The 15,914-nt window shown below is 39.7% G+C and overlaps 1 protein-coding gene across 3 annotated transcripts in view; it reads left to right on the top strand.

The window, feature by feature from the left end:
- Positions 1–15,914, top strand: part of LOC308681723 (uncharacterized protein) — a 188,134-nt gene that overhangs the window by 93,035 nt on the left and 79,185 nt on the right. For all 3 annotated transcript variants that reach the window (XM_081350827.1, XM_081350826.1, XM_081350825.1), the window contains 2 exons: positions 3,665–3,709; positions 8,960–8,995. In XM_081350827.1, the coding sequence (XP_081206953.1) occupies positions 3,665–3,709; positions 8,960–8,995 (81 nt within the window). The remainder of the gene's footprint in view (positions 1–3,664; positions 3,710–8,959; positions 8,996–15,914) is intronic.

Here is a 15,914-nt window from a genome sequence, read left to right as displayed (position 1 = left end):
CTCATGTTTAAAGGTTTTTTTTTTCAGTTAATGCTACAGACTGAATGATACATTCAAATTGTTTGTTGAATCAAAGGCTGGTTGATAAGAGGATCATGCGTGTGGATTGGAGATTGGATGGAAAATCCAGCTTAACACAGTATCGTAACCAGAAACGGCATAAAAGGTATCTTTTCCTTGTTAGTTTTTGTCCTAACCAGCCATGATGGCAACATGCGACAAGTGAACTGGGATTTTATTTTAGAAACCGTTTCTATATCTGTGACGTCACAGCTGGAACAACAACATACAAAGTATGACAATGAGGTACTGGTAGTGTGCTTTATTTACATTTACATTTAGTTATTTAGCAGACGCTTTTCTCCAAAGCGACTTACAAATTAGGACTAAATTAAGCAAGTCATCGTGAAGAGGCAAAAAACAACGCAAGAAGTGCTCAAAATACGAAGTTCAGGCATTGTTCAGAGTAGCATAAGCCAGATAAGCGAGGATATAAAGGAAAAGGAACATTTTTTTAATTGTTTTTTATTATGAGGTTAAGTGCTCACAGAAGAGATGGGTTTTCAGTTGTCTTTTGAATGTTGCCAGGGATTCTGCATTCCGGATGAGGGTGGGGAGAGCATTCCACCAGCATGGAACTGTGAATGAGAATGTTCTGGAAATAGATTTTGTGGCTCTCTGTGATGGAATCACGAGACGTCGTTAGTTGACGTTGCTTCTGGTAGGGATGTTGACTTGTAGGAGAGAGTGAAAGTAGGAGGGAGCTGAGCCTGTGATAGATCTGTAAGCAAGCGTCAATGCGTTGAACTTGATGCGAGCAGCGAGCAGTGCAAAGTGATGAACAGAGGAGTGACGTGGGCCCTTTTGGGCTCGTTGAAGACAAGACGAGCTGCAGCGTTCTGAATCATTTGTAGAGGTTTAGTTGCACATGATGGAAGTCCAGCCAGAAGAGCATTGCAGTAGTCAAGCCTAAAGATGACCAGCGCCTGGACGAGAAGTTGTGTTGCATGCTCAGTAAGGAAAGGCCTGATCTTCCTGATGTTGTGTAGTGCAAACCTGCATGATCGAGCTGTCTTTGAAATGTGATCTGTGAAGGTCAGCTGGTCATCCAATATCACTCCAAGATTTCTGACCGACCTTGATGGGGTGATTGATGATGAAATCTAGCTGGATAGTGAAGTCGTGTTGTAGAGATAGATTTGCAGGGAGGACGAGAAGCTCAGTCTTTGCCAGGTTGAGCTGCAGGTGATGTTCCTTCATCCATGTCGAGATGTCCGCCAGACAGCTTGAGATCCGTGCAGCTACTGTGGGATCATCTGATTGAAATGAGAGGAAGAGCTGTGTGTCATCAGCATAGCAGTGGTAGGAGAAACCATGTGCCTGTATGATGTGTCCCAGTGATGTGGTGTAGATGGAGAAGAGCAAGGGTCCAAGAACTGAACCCTGAGGAACCCCTGTGGTCAGCTGATGTGCTTTGGATATCTCGCCTCTCCATGCGACCCTGAAGGACCTACCAGTGAGATAGAACTCAAACCAGTGGAGGGAATTTCCTGTGATGCCCAGTGATGAGAGGGTGGACAGAAGGATCTGATGATTCACAGTGTCAAAGGCAGCAGACAGATCCAGGAGAATGAGAATATTTAATGTGTAAAGAATTTAACGCTTGTTTGAATATCATTTTGCGTGACCTTTTATAGCCATACTGAAAGCGACAACTTCATATCTTAAAAACAAATGAAAGAAAGTAACAAAATAAATACAACAAAATTGAGAAAACAGCAAGATTTTTTTTTAATAAATCATAAGAAAAGCATCTGATCATAGCAACATGGATGTTTGCGCAAGCTCTGCAATTCGGCACTCCAGTTAAGTCACGTCACGTTTATATAGCACTCGAGCCAATGCCAAATGTAGCATGAAAAACAGTGTCAGTGTCACTCTGTGTTTTCACTCACGGACGTCTGACCTCGACGGACTGAACAGAAGAATTGAACCGGATAAGATTTCCATGTGAAAGGCGAGCCTCCTCGCACACCTGGCAATTATGTAATCGCCACTTACCAATTGTAGTAGAAAGGTGTTTACCAGCCATGGTAAGCTGTTTCGAACTCCCAAAACGAACTCCAAACGAAGTTCATTTTGGCCTGATTTTGTACGAAATGATGTCACATCAGTTCGTTCTTCAATTTCGCTTGAAGTATATCAGGCCCTTAATTTGTAAAAGGCTGTAATATTTATGAATTTGATTAAGTACTTACCCATTTTATTGCGAGTGCAGTGCGCTTGCAAAGAGACTCCGCCCATGCGCTTTTCTGATTGGCTGTTACTTTTTGTAGTTGTGTATCATCTGGTGTGGACAGAAAAATTGGCTTGTCGCTGGAATCTCATTGCATTATGTCTGGTTAGGGCATGGTTTAACCGTTTGGGGACAGTTTTTTAGCTGGTCCAAGCTAGATATTAGCTGGTTGGTCGACCACCCGCCATCTTCTAAAAACCAACACAAAGCAACATGTTTGAGAACCATGAAAGAGGCACTCAAACCATATCAAGTTATCTGCCTATCCTGCCAATAAACAACCAGTTAGAAACATCCAAGCAACTATCCACAACACCCTAGAATGGGGCCATAGTTACACACCAGGACATCAAGAAGAGAAACATCTGAGCATGGAATTTCAGACAATGTCTAATACAAGTGTCTGCTGAGATTCTTTCAGGTTGTTTTATCATTAAGGTTCATTTTCCCTAATTCCTCTAAAATTACCAGCACACATGCATTCATACAATTCCTGATGATGAAAGTGGTTCAGTTTTTGGGAGCTCTTTATGTTGCAGTTAATGAAAATGACAAACACTGGCACACTCAACATCGTTGAATCAAAGACTATGTAAAAAAACAGTTCTGGGGATACAGACAAGCCACTGCCTTTTATGTGCAATGTTCCACTTCCTCTTTCATCCAACCATGACCAGCGATCTCACAAACAATCCCCAAATATACAAAAAAAGACAAAAAAAAAAACAGTCTTGTCCTCCGCCGCCGCCTGCTGAATTCATAATAAAGGTGTACATATTGCTGAAATTGCACCGTGTGCATGTATATAAGACGTCTCCATAAAATTAATTTAGCAAAGACGTCCTGCTCATTCTTCGAGGGACAATGTGGAAACTAATTTCCTCGAGGTTGTCTTTATGTCAGTTTTTTCGATACGCTCATGTCATCGTGCCGCTTCGAAAATTAAACCGGTGACTGGCAGTTTTGACGGCTTTCATTGTACCCACCTCATGCACTTTGCCGTTTTGTGTGTTTCGAGCACATGAATTGAAGGTGGTTATTATATTTGTGAATAGTCCATTATGTCCAGGCGAGCATTCGGGTCCATGCACTGGGGCGCGTTCTGTTCGTCACAGAGGGCCTGCTTTGATTGATGTGGCCGGGGTTTGTTACAGCTGGGAGGGAGGTGATAGACTTGGGTGGTATAGAGAAAGCGATGCACCACACAGAGCTATGCAATTAAGCTGTTTTCTTTCGGTTAATTAAAAGCAAATTAGTGACTGCTACAAGAGGAGCTGTCGTCTTCTAATTGCCACCCAGCATTGCCAAGCATAAACCTGTTGTTGAAACGGCCTGTCTTTACTTATTCTCTCATGTTCTGTGTCGCAGGGCCGGCGGGGAAAATCAGGAGAACCGGGCACTCCAGGACCACCGGTAAGACTATGTTTGTAGTTTGTGGAAAAAAAAGAGTGTGGATAAGAAAGTGGCCAACTATTTAATAATGAGGGAGACCGAATATAAAAGTTGAATATTTGGCCATTAAAAACTGGACAGCCTGGCCCATCCAATCATTAGCTTGCCAACCAGGATAAGAAAAATAAACTTAATTCTCGATATTTACCCTGTGGTGAAAATCAAGCTCTTAATGTTGTTTATATGTCTATGTGGTGTTTTTAATATGCTTTAACACAAACCATGTGCAAATTCATAAGTCAACACCATTGCAGAGTTTTACTGGATGCAATTATTGCCTACAGGGGGACTTTAAGTGAATTTGGAGAGACCCATAAAGTATTTGGACTCTTAAGTCTCATTTAAAAGTGTTTCAATGTCATTGCATTAGATGCAAAATATCAAAGAAAGATTATTATTATTATTGTTGTTGTTTTATCATCTGAAAGAAACCTCACAAACTTTTATTTATGAAATGAAAATGAAACATGAAAGTGTACATGTGCTTTATTCCTGCCTGCCATTTGATTTGATTTGATATTTTATTATGTAATAATACATATTATTACCTCTCTATCTTGTTATAGAAATGTTTCGATATTGTTACAGTTCATGAACTGATTTGATTATTTTGAATTATTTAGTGAAGAAGCACATTGTAAAAAAAATGTCTGGCATTACCTGTTGATGCAGTGGATGACATATTTGCTATATATCAGCATTAACATTATGAGCCACTCTCAGGCCCACACAGAATTTGTTCCCACAGATTTCTATGCCTGTCATTCACAAAGTTTTAAACCCTGCGTGTTTGTCTGTTATATATTTTGGTGAGATATTTCAGCTCCTGTAGCTCAATTTTACAATATTTAAACCCATGCCACAAAATTCTGCAACATTTCTCCCAAAATTGAAAGCGCAAAGTCCAAATGTTGTATGGTCCAAAAGTAAAGTTTAGATAGGTATCATTCATTCCTAATTACCATTTTAAGGTGATAAAGTTGTATCAATACTTTTTTTAGTATTAAATGATTGAATATACAGGGGTTTTTAGACCACAATAATGTATAAGTATGGTGTAGGGCCTCCTTTTATGGCCAAAATATAGCATCAATTTGTCTTGGGAATGACAAGTACAAGTTCTGCACAGTGGCCAGAGGGATTTTGAGCCAGAACAGTGGCCAGGTCACTATGTGATGCTGGTGGAGGAAAACGTTTTCTGTCTTGCTCCTCCAAAATACCCCAAAGTGGCTCAAAAATATTTAGATCTGGTGACTGTGCAGGCCATGGGAGATGTTCAACTACACTTTAATGTTTGTCAAACCATTCTGTCAAAAGTCTTGCTGTGTGTATTGGTGCATTATCATGCTGGTACATAGCACCCCCTTCGGGGTACAATGTTTGAACCATTAGGAGCACATGGTCCTCCAGAATGGTTCTGTTGTTCTTTAAAGTGACACGTCCATCAAGCATGGTAGGGAATGCCATGATATTGCAGCCCCAGTGCTTCACTCTAGGCAAGCAACAATCCGGGTGTTAAGCCTCTTTGGGGCTCTCAATGGCATGAGTCTGAACCAATGAATGTGCTTTTCAAACTCATGCTGATGTAAACAAAACTATCTTATCCGCGCTGACTGACAGACTGACAGTGTGCGCACAAAGACACCTCTCAGACAGCGCGTGATCCCTATATACTCATATACACAGAATCACAGTATTTCAAAACATTCACGCAAACATTATCTGTTATATCTTAAAGGGATACTTCACCTCTGGAAAGATGAATGTGTATTTAAAATAGGTCCTTTATGTAGAAGAAATGTGAAGAAATTTTTTAATTCGGAGCTTTCTAGCCTGAGAAAAGCCAGAAAATGTATTTTTGGCTTATGTGGATGAAAGACAACAACTCCCAGAATGCACTTGCTTCGCTGCCCTAGGAGGCCACGCCTACCGGTTAGAGAGCGCAGTTGAAAACAACAAGAAGGTTAGGCTACTAACTTAGTGAGTCTCCGTGACGAGTTTGCCCGTGATTTCGAGATAGCCCAACATGTCCGGGATTCGGCTTTTGCGTTCTACAGTCGCCATTCATCATGTTTACTGTGGCGAGCAGGACGAGGCTGACGGCCGCGGGAGAACGGTGCGAGGCCGGTGGCGTCATTACTGAGATGCGCCGGGTCTCGCATCTCTCACGGAGGAGCGGGAATTTTCTTAGCAATGGTAAAACACACATCAACCGATCACTTGTTTAGCGTTCATGTAAACACTACATTCAGATTCACCAATCGGAATGAATTCAGTTAGATTGAAACAAAAGGTGTGCATGTAAACAATGAATGGCGACTGCAGAAAGCAAAAGCCGAATCCCGGACATTTTGAACGATCTCGCCCGCCGGACAAGTCCGGGAAAAGGAGGATGGTGACACCTACTAATCAGCTTTCTCCTACTACTCAGTTTTCTCCACAGAACAAGAGCCTGCTAGCTTAGCTTCCAAAGCTGACACTGTGTGTACATTCTGTGAGTGAGATCCCACCCTCTATGGGCGGGTTGAACACATGCGGAACAGCCCCTACTACTGGCTGTAGTCTTTAGCCTCTGGCCAGAAAATCCTCCGATGGCGCAAAATGACGATTTTTGCGTCATCGGAGGATTTTTTCCAGACAAAAAATACATAAATCTCTCATCTCAGGGGGATATGAGGGTGGAAAGCACAGTAATTCGAAAATACTACAGGTTTTCTACTAATACAAAGCTTAATGCTAAATCCTGAAGTATCCCTTTAAGTAAACGTTTAGTAACTGTTGGGGAAAAAAAATTATATTAGATTCGTGCTGGACAGTAGGTCTTAATATAGGCTGTCTGTTTCATTAATGTTAATCAAACAATTGTGGTATATATATATTTTTACTAATTAATCACGATTAATCACACCTAACATTAAAGTTTTTAATATGATTTTATATTGTCATTTCACAGTTAATCTCCAAATAAATGTAAAATAATAATGTAAAGTTATCAAACACTTCATTGCAGTCTTCACTGCATAAATGATAATTTAAGAATAGATGAATCCTTATTAAAGTTGCAAAAGTTATTCAGTCAAGAGCAGTTAGTGATTTTCTCTTTGTCTTATGTTCTTTGATTTACATCACAGCAGCAGGTTTATTAGGCTGCTGTCACTTTAAGATCTGAAGCACATGACGCGGATCTGACACACATCCCATGGCCTCACAACATTTTATGGTCATTTTAACACTTTATTTAACTAATTTAAGACATTTTGGCATAAATGTTCGTTCAAGCACAAAAGAGAGAACAATGCGATGCTGTGTGTACAGGAGATTCAAATACATACACACACACACACACACACACACACACACACACACACACACACACACACACACACACACACACACACACACACACACACACACACACACACACACATTTGTTTATATATATATATAATGTGCACCGTTTAGTTTAGATCACTTCTGTTCCTAATTTCCTTCCCCTGCAATTCAATCATTTGCAGAATCAGAAAGCATAATTGTTGTCATTAATCTGCTTCAAAAAGCAAACAAAATTTGTCATATTGTGCTAAATGGTCAGATACCTGCTGCTATATTTATCCCCCTCCAGATGAGCAGAGCTTTCTTAGTTTGAGTGAAATCTCCATCACATATGCTGTGTGGCTCGACGTTTCAAATTACGATTTCAAGCAGCCCAGAGGGCCATATTAAGAGCAGTCCCATGCATAAGTGTTATTGAAGATCCTGATGAGACTCTCAAAGGGGCCCTAGTTTACTGCTTGATAAATAGTCATCTCATCAAAGCCGTGGCATCAGAATGAAAATGTGTGTGAAGTAAAAATCACATGCACACACTTCAGCCTTTGAAACGTATGTTGCATCAGAAATTGCTGGCATATTTACATTGCCTTTGGCTTTGTGTTTGTACCCACATCTATGGAACTGGATAAACATTTCCAGCTTTACTGAATCTCTTTTGAGTGGGAAAATATGGCCATATTGAATGAATACTTAAAGGAATAGTTCACCCAAAACTTCAAATTCTGACACTTTTTACTCTTGTTTTGTTCTAAACCAGTTTGTCAGACTGTGCTGGTCACTCTTTTCTATGCAGTTACTATAAATGAGAACTGGATCTCAAACTCAAATTTAAATAAAAGTGGTTCATTTGACTTGTGAACTATATTGTAAGTGTTCTGAAGTCTTATGACAGCTTTGTTTGAGGAACAGGCTGAAATTTAAGTTATTATTCACTGATGAACTTCACCAAATGCTGCAACAAGTGTGAATTGGAAAACAAATCATTCAAACTGGTTTTGTGAATTGGGCCAGATGTCAGAAATATTTGTGAATAAGAGTCCATTTCTCACGCGAAGATATCATATGGCTTCAGAAGACATGAAATAGGAGTCGTATAGATTTTTTAAAAATAATATTTCGATGACAATTTTGCAACCTTTTGAATCTTGAATACCCCATTCATTGTAATTGCTTGTTTGAGTCGTAAAAGTAAATGATGACTGCATTTTGGCATTTTTGGTTGAACTGTTCTATTGAAGATTCACTAAACTGCTAAAAGAACTGCAAAAGTTGCCTGCAAACTGCAGATTTGTTCTTAATACTAACAGTGACTGACCCTTTAATTCTGTAAATCTGTCACTCTTCACCACAGGAAAGTTATAAAGTGGTGGAGAGTCGGGAGGGAAGTGGTTTTATGGAGTGACATTTTTAAATGGCAGTGTCTCAATAATTCCATGGCATGTGCCAACCTTGCTTCTGTCCCCGGGAGCTGGCATTTATGAGTGGCCTGTTGTCGGTGGCGGGGACGAGGGCCCCGGGCGGCACACAGACATCCTCCCCCAGCCTCGAGGTGTCGAGGAATGCCATGTGCAGTCCAGGAGCCCTTATCTGTCTGGATATTTAGTTGAGCTGATGTGTCTAGTGACCTTTGTCAAGGACATTTTCAGGTGTTGTTGCTGCAGTCGTGGGCGACAGAGGCTAATACGCAGCGAATGTTGTCCTGGTTGGTGTGTCAGGCAGTTAAAGCTGAATTTCCATCTTGTTTTGCGTTGTACAATATCAGATTTGGGATTTTTATGAAATTATCTTTCTTGCCCAAAACATTTAAATACTATATGAACTATCAAATGGAAGTGTAAGTTTGATTTACTAATATTGAGATTTATTTCTTCAACACAGGGTCCACCTGGTACATGTGATGCTGAAGCTGTGAAGGTAAGATTTACCTCTGTATTCTAGGTTTTAAATGTAAGTTTTTTTAAAGTAAGCCATTCGTAAGTGTTGTACTTTCAAAACATTGCTCTGTTTGTTTAAACCACTCGACCGGCCTGACATATAGCAACATTGGCTCAACCAATGGCATTAGTTTGGGGTGGAGCTAATTGTTTGTTTGTTTTTTTGTTGTTGTTTTTTTGACCAATGGTAGAAAGGGAAAGTGTTCCGGACTGTTTGAAAATTGACATTATTTTTGACCGTTCTGTTTGGTGACTCTAGTGGCAGTTTTATATGGAAGCTTGTTTCCGCCACAAAATAATAAAAAAAAAAGATAATTGCGACTTTTTATCTCACAATTGCGAGTTTACATCTCGCAATTCTTACTTTATTTCTCAGAATTGCGAGATATAAAGTCAGAATTGCGTGAAATAAAGTCGCAATTGCGTGTTTTAAAGTCAGAATTGCGAGATATAAAGTCAGAATTGCGTGAAATAAAGTCAGAATTGCGTGTTATAAAGTCAGAATTCTGACTTTTTTTCTCGCAATTGCGACTTTATATCACGCAATTCTGACTTTATATCTCAGAATTCTGACTTTATATCACGCAATTGGGAGATATAAAGTCAGAATTGCATGATATAAAGTCGCAATTGCGTGTTATAAAGTCAGAATTGTGAGATATAAACTATTTTAAGGTAAAAAAATAAAAAAAGTCCGTCTTTTTTCCCCCCTTAGAATTGGACTTTATATCTCACAATTCTGAGAAAAGATGTCAGAATTGCGAGATATAAACTCGCAATTATGTGTTATAAAGTCAGAATTGCGTGATATAAAGTCATAATTCTGAGATATAAAGTCAGAATTGCGTGATATAAAGTCGCAATTGCGAGAAAAAAAAGTCAGAATTCTTGACTTTATAACACGCAATTGTGACTTTATATCTCGCAATTCTGACTTTATATCTCAGAATTCTGATTTTATTTCACGCAATTCTGATTTTATATCTCCCAATTCTGAGAAATAAAGTCAGAATTGCGAGATGTAAACTCGCAATTGTGAGATAAAAAGTCGCAATTATCTTTTATTTTTTTTTATTTTGTGGCGGAAACAAGCTTCCATAGTTTTAAGATGTTTAAAGCTAAAAAAGAAATTACTTTATTTTTGTGTAAGATGTTGAATGTTGTTCATCATCATTTTATGTGACCAGAAGTCTAAGGGTGCTTCTCATTTCTAATTTGTGCATCCTTGCTCCCTTTACTCGCTTCCTTTTTCGTGTCTCAGCTCCACTCACGTAGGATGCAAGAAGCAAGAAAAGGAAGCAAGGAAAGAAAATTGTGGAATTGAAGGAAATCTTATTTGTATATTGGAATATTCTTGATCACTCAAGCGTCATCATCTGCGCTCAAGGGATCTGCCCTTAATATTGTTGAACTTTTGGATATTTAAGAAATTCATAATACATATCTTGTTCAGTCATGAAACTCTAGAGGGCGCAAGCTCATTACTTTACATGCAATCTGCAGGCAATCACATTATCACCACATGGCACAAGCTGATTGGCCTCTGCTGATCCTGCAGCCAATGAGATTGCTTGCTAAACATTTAAATAGTCTGGTTCAGTGTTTGCTGTAGGATAGGTCAGCAGCGTGCGATTAGTTCTTCTGAAACCCTTCACCTCCCCCAGCTCCACCTGCCTAGATCTGCTGCTACAGAATTTATGTAAAACAAGGAAGCATCAATTTGAGTATTGATTATGATTTGGAAGGATTGGCCATTGCGTTCACACGCTCAACATATATTTATCTGATTGGCCATTGTGTTCACAAGCTCAACATGTATGTCTGTGATTGGCTACAATGAACAACGCTTCAAAAAACATGTTGTTTGAAAGCAGGCGTCTATCAACAGATCCGTCTATCAGTGGATATATTAGGGATCCGCTGATAGACCCCTGCTTTCAAACGCTCCCGTGTGTAGATATCTGTGTAAGCGCTCGGTGAAGACAACATATTTTTGAATCGTTGATCATTGTAATCAATTACAGACACATATGTTGAGCGCGTGAACACAATGGCCAATCAGAAGTGTTTAAGAATCCGTTCAACAGCGCTCAAAAGGAAGAGGGAAATGCTGGTATTGTCACGGTTTTAAAATTTCAGTACCGACTTGGTACCGAAGTCGCTACTTTTGACAACACTATTGTGCATTGCTCTTGAACGCAGTAAATTGTGGGATATTACGTGTATTAACTTAAGTTTACATGTAAAGAGTGACGGCAGCTTTGATTTTTAACATGATTGGACTGCCAAAAGTCTTGAAAAATTGAATATTGACAAAATAACCATTTCCAAAATGACTGGATCTTGATGAGGTCGTATGGCAACAATATAGCATGCTACAATTATCATGGAATAATGTAATTGTCACAGCGTGGCTGTAAAGCGCACAATGAAAGGAGTAGAGAACAAAAACAGTCCTTATTAAAAACAACAAGGTAACACTCGGGAGATAATGAGAAATACGTAATCCAATCAAAATCCATAGAAACTAACTAGCAAACAGTACTCAGGTAAAGCAGAATGGGGAACAGAATTAAAATGAAGCCAAAACAGAACGAGACTGTTACAGTAATGGCTTCATTTGGTATTTTTAAAGAGTAAACAGTGTATACTGCACACTAGACATCAATAGATTTGAGTTGTTGTAAGGTCAGTGGTAACACATGCACCACTGTCAGGGACTAGACTGTTGAGACGCATGTGCTGTCTGTCTGTTGGTAAAGTGAGATGAAGCATTTATTCTGTGCTGTCCTCCTGAGAACAGAGAAGGAAGGACATGCTCGCATCCTTCCGATTGGCTTCCCTCAGTCAAACGCTGGCTGTCTGCTCAGCATGTTAAACAGCCGCACACACACACATCCTGCATCACTCCTCAGACTCAAGCCTGACAGATGGTAATTATGAACAGTGCTTTTGCAAAAGGTCTGCAATAATTTCATGAAGCCCAGGGGTGTCATATCTCACCAGGGGCAATGGCAGTGTATGAATATAAATATACAGTATATGAATATATATATATATATTAAATAGAGCAAGAGTGAGTGTTTACATGCAGCTCCTTAACTCTTCAGTTCACACCACCGCTGACACACACAGTCTGGTCTCAAGGTGGATCACATGCCTGTCTGACCTTTAACCTTCCTCTGATAATTTAACCACATAAGGTAAACTGTTTGCTTGCTATTTGACTTCCCGTCACCTGTTTTTATGTTATTTAATTTTTTTACCCCATTGTCTATTTTATTTATTAATTTTGTTTAAATCATAAACCTCAAATTTGTGTTAGGAAAAATATTTTGTCAGTGGGATAAGAAGAAAGTATATTAAAATAATGTTCTTAATATCTTATTGCAGTCTCAAGTAAATGTATGTTTTTTTTAAAGATTTTTTTTTTATCCATTTATTTTTTTACTATACAAGAACTACACAACTATTCTTTTTACACACCACACCAAAACAGTCCCTAGATACCTCCATTAATTAAAATATGTTTTATAGCCTACATTTTCTTTTCCAGTCAATTTGCTAAAAACCTGTTTCAAGTCCCTCGTTTGACAAGTACAGTAATCAAAGTGAGTTAATAATTGTTTATCGTCCAGATAGTGTGATGTCTAAACACTAGTTTATTTTTTTATTATTGTTCGGCTGTTAGTGACCAGTTTAGATCAAAATAATCTTTCTTAATTTCCCAGTGACAGTAATTACTGTTTCAGTGTAGTTAAATGGACAAAGTAACCAGGAGCGTTGTTTACCTGATCCCACACAAACCCATCTGCCATATTAACTTCCATTGTTTTTGGAGGGACAAATGATGCAGGCTTGGGTAGGGATGTCACAATACCAAAATTCCAGTAGTCAGTACCAATACCATTAAAATTTTACGGTTCTCAGTATCAATTTCGGTACCACAGCTAAATCTGTTGGAACTATTTTTCTATTTTATTTAACTATTTGTACTAAATGTGTGTGGTCAATACAGTACATTGGTAATACGGTAATGATCCTGAGACACTCAGATTGAGTTTTATGTTTGAATATGCACACACTCCAAACCATTGTGTGGAGAGAAGTTTATTTTAACCTCTAGATGAGCTGAATTCAGAGATGAAATGTTCCTCATCATCTCGCTGGGGCTTGGACCCTTTGGCTTTGTGTTTAAAGTCTGGCTGTATCACACAGTATCAGGGCCGTCTGTCAATGTTTGACCTTCCTGTGGTCCTTTCATAGAATAAAAAATGCCTCTGGGTTTCTGGTATTTTTGCACGGACCATTAGGAATACAAATACACAAGACAGTCAATCAGAAAGGCTGCTGGCTTGTTTTCAGAACTATTAAACACTTGTGTTCTGCTTATTTGTTAAACTCTTTGCTCACCCCAGACTCCTATTGCATCACACTAACCTATAACCATATTATTTTTATTTATTTATTTCTCTCTTGTTCCAGAACCACTTTAACTTAACAAAATATGAATTAGTGAAAGTTTTAAAACTGTTGGGTATTAAATCTAATTTGTTTTGTGAAAAAGATTATACATTTTTACTCACATTAAAGTAAAATTCTCTTTATTATTATCGTTATTATTAAAGGGACAATATGTAGCTTTTTAGGTATTTTATTATCTAAAATCAATATTTTTATTCATAAATATGCCCTCAATGGTGTACAAATACCTATGCCAATGATCAGACTAATCCTCGTAAACGAAGAATTTATTATCTTTATATACATGGGACGGGTAGGTCCACGGAGGCTTCCATGTAGTTCCGCCATCTTGAAAAACTATAATAGCAGAGAGGGACAAAAAGTACTAGGCCAACGCGTTTCCACAACGCTTTTCGTTCAGAGCCAGCGTCACGTGACTGAAGTTAACAGAAGCGGAGGAGCAGAGCAGAGAGAGGAGCTTGTCACTGCAGCGGCAAGTTTAAAATCCTGCACTGTACGGTTATTTATACACCGTTCATTCATACATACATATGAGTCACAGGATAAGGAGTCCTCGTCGTCGAAAAAGTCCAAAATAGACCGTAAACGTGACACCGGAGATTACAAAAACAAGGGTTAATGTCGGGATAGCTAATGCAGGAGAAATCTTTCAAAAGAGACGCTGAAGTTTCCTGCTTTCTTCTCGACAGGCAAGTCAATGTTACGGTCTTAATTACAAGCTTATTTTTCATTGCTTTGTTGTGAACTTTATTATATAGACAGTAGAACATTTATAGTTATATCTATTTATCTCTTCTATTCATAGTAAGTTAAACAAGCTCTTTGATTAATAGCAGCTAACGTTATTGAGTAAAGGAACGTTAGAGAAGGCTCTGATGATAATGATATCGAACAATGCACGTACTTCAAAAATATAACGAATAAAGGCGGCATTACTGCTAACTACCCTTGGTAATGTTTTTCACAGTCAGTAATTCATACTGTAGCATTATTTTTCGTTGATTCAAGTTTCAGTTTTGTTTTAAAAAACAAACCTGTTCACCCGAAGGAAAACTCGAAGTGCTATTATAAGACATCCTGTCATAGCTTTTTGGTACATAACGGCAACCGTAGATGCAACGCGCATTTGGAAAAGTGAGGCGCTGGAGAGCATTATTCGTTTGAAGGCAAAATACAGTTTCACCACTAGATGGGAGAAATTCCTACTTATTGTCCCTTTAAGGGTCAGTTGTGGCATCATTTAAATCTGAAATCTTTGGCATCATTTCTTGATGAATGATTCAATTATCATTCATAAAGGCTTCACTTGCTTCATTATTAGATGAATCAGTGTTTTTGAACTAATTTCTTGAATGAATGATTCAATGACTCATAAAAGGTGTTTTGGCGCTGTGCAGACCAATCGATGTATGACATCAAAGTACCGCGAGAACAGTACTCCGCGCCCTTCTAACCGTCAGAATGGGCGTGGCCAGCGTGTATATATTCAGCGCTCACAGGCTAAAATTCTGGTTTTCGCAGTCTGAAGCGCAAAAGCTCGTGGCGCGACACGGCAGGGTACGCAATACTCGTTCCCTCTTCTAGAGAGAACCGAGGTTACGTTAGTAACCGAGTACGTTCTCTTACGAGAGGTTCTCTCGTATTGCGTAAGTAGCTTACGCATCGGGAACCCTTTGTCAACGCCGTGTGCGCCGAGCATCCAGCCCATGAATCCCAGGGAAACCGGGGAAAACATTCTGCTGGAAAATGTGGCCGGTCGAGAGACGGGCCAGTGTAGTACATGCACTTCATGCAGCATATGAAATAGAGCGGCGCGGCCGGTCTATAAACATAGCAGTACAACAGTAGGGCCGGCGGAGCGAGCCCAAACAGTACATAAGCACTCATAAGGGTAGGAGAAAACGACATAGTCGGTCTCACATGAAGAGAAAAAATTCCCACGCGGCAGAGAATAATGCGGGCGGCCAGCAGCGCGGGCCAGCACCGATAACAGCGCGTAACGGGAAATAGGAAACAGAACGGAACAGCCGGTCTGAGTCAAACACTTCACCCTGAGTGGTAACCAGAATAGCGCCAGCATATGAACGTAGTCTGCACACGGGAGCTGGGCAGAGCATACATGTCACTTATACTGACAATATTTTTGCCTGTAGGGCAGGAACTTCCAGGTTATAAAACCTCACGAATGTAGACGGGGAGGCCCAGCCCGCCGCCATACAAATGTCGTGGATAGAAATTCCGCTGGACCAGGCCCACGACGAGGCCATGCCTCTAGTGGAATGGGCTCTGATGCCCAGAGGGCACTGCAGGTGTTTGGAGGCATAAGCTGCTGCTATCGCGTCCACTATCCACCTGGACAAGCTCTGCTTCGAGGCGGCAAGACCCTTGGTACGTCCGCCGAAGGAAACAAAGAG

This window comes from Scardinius erythrophthalmus, assembly GCF_964197995.2.
Source record: "Scardinius erythrophthalmus genome assembly, chromosome: 21".
Classification (NCBI taxonomy): domain Eukaryota; kingdom Metazoa; phylum Chordata; class Actinopteri; order Cypriniformes; family Leuciscidae; genus Scardinius; species Scardinius erythrophthalmus.
Note: the sequence above shows the minus strand (reverse complement) of the source record. Positions and strands in the feature narration are given on the sequence as shown.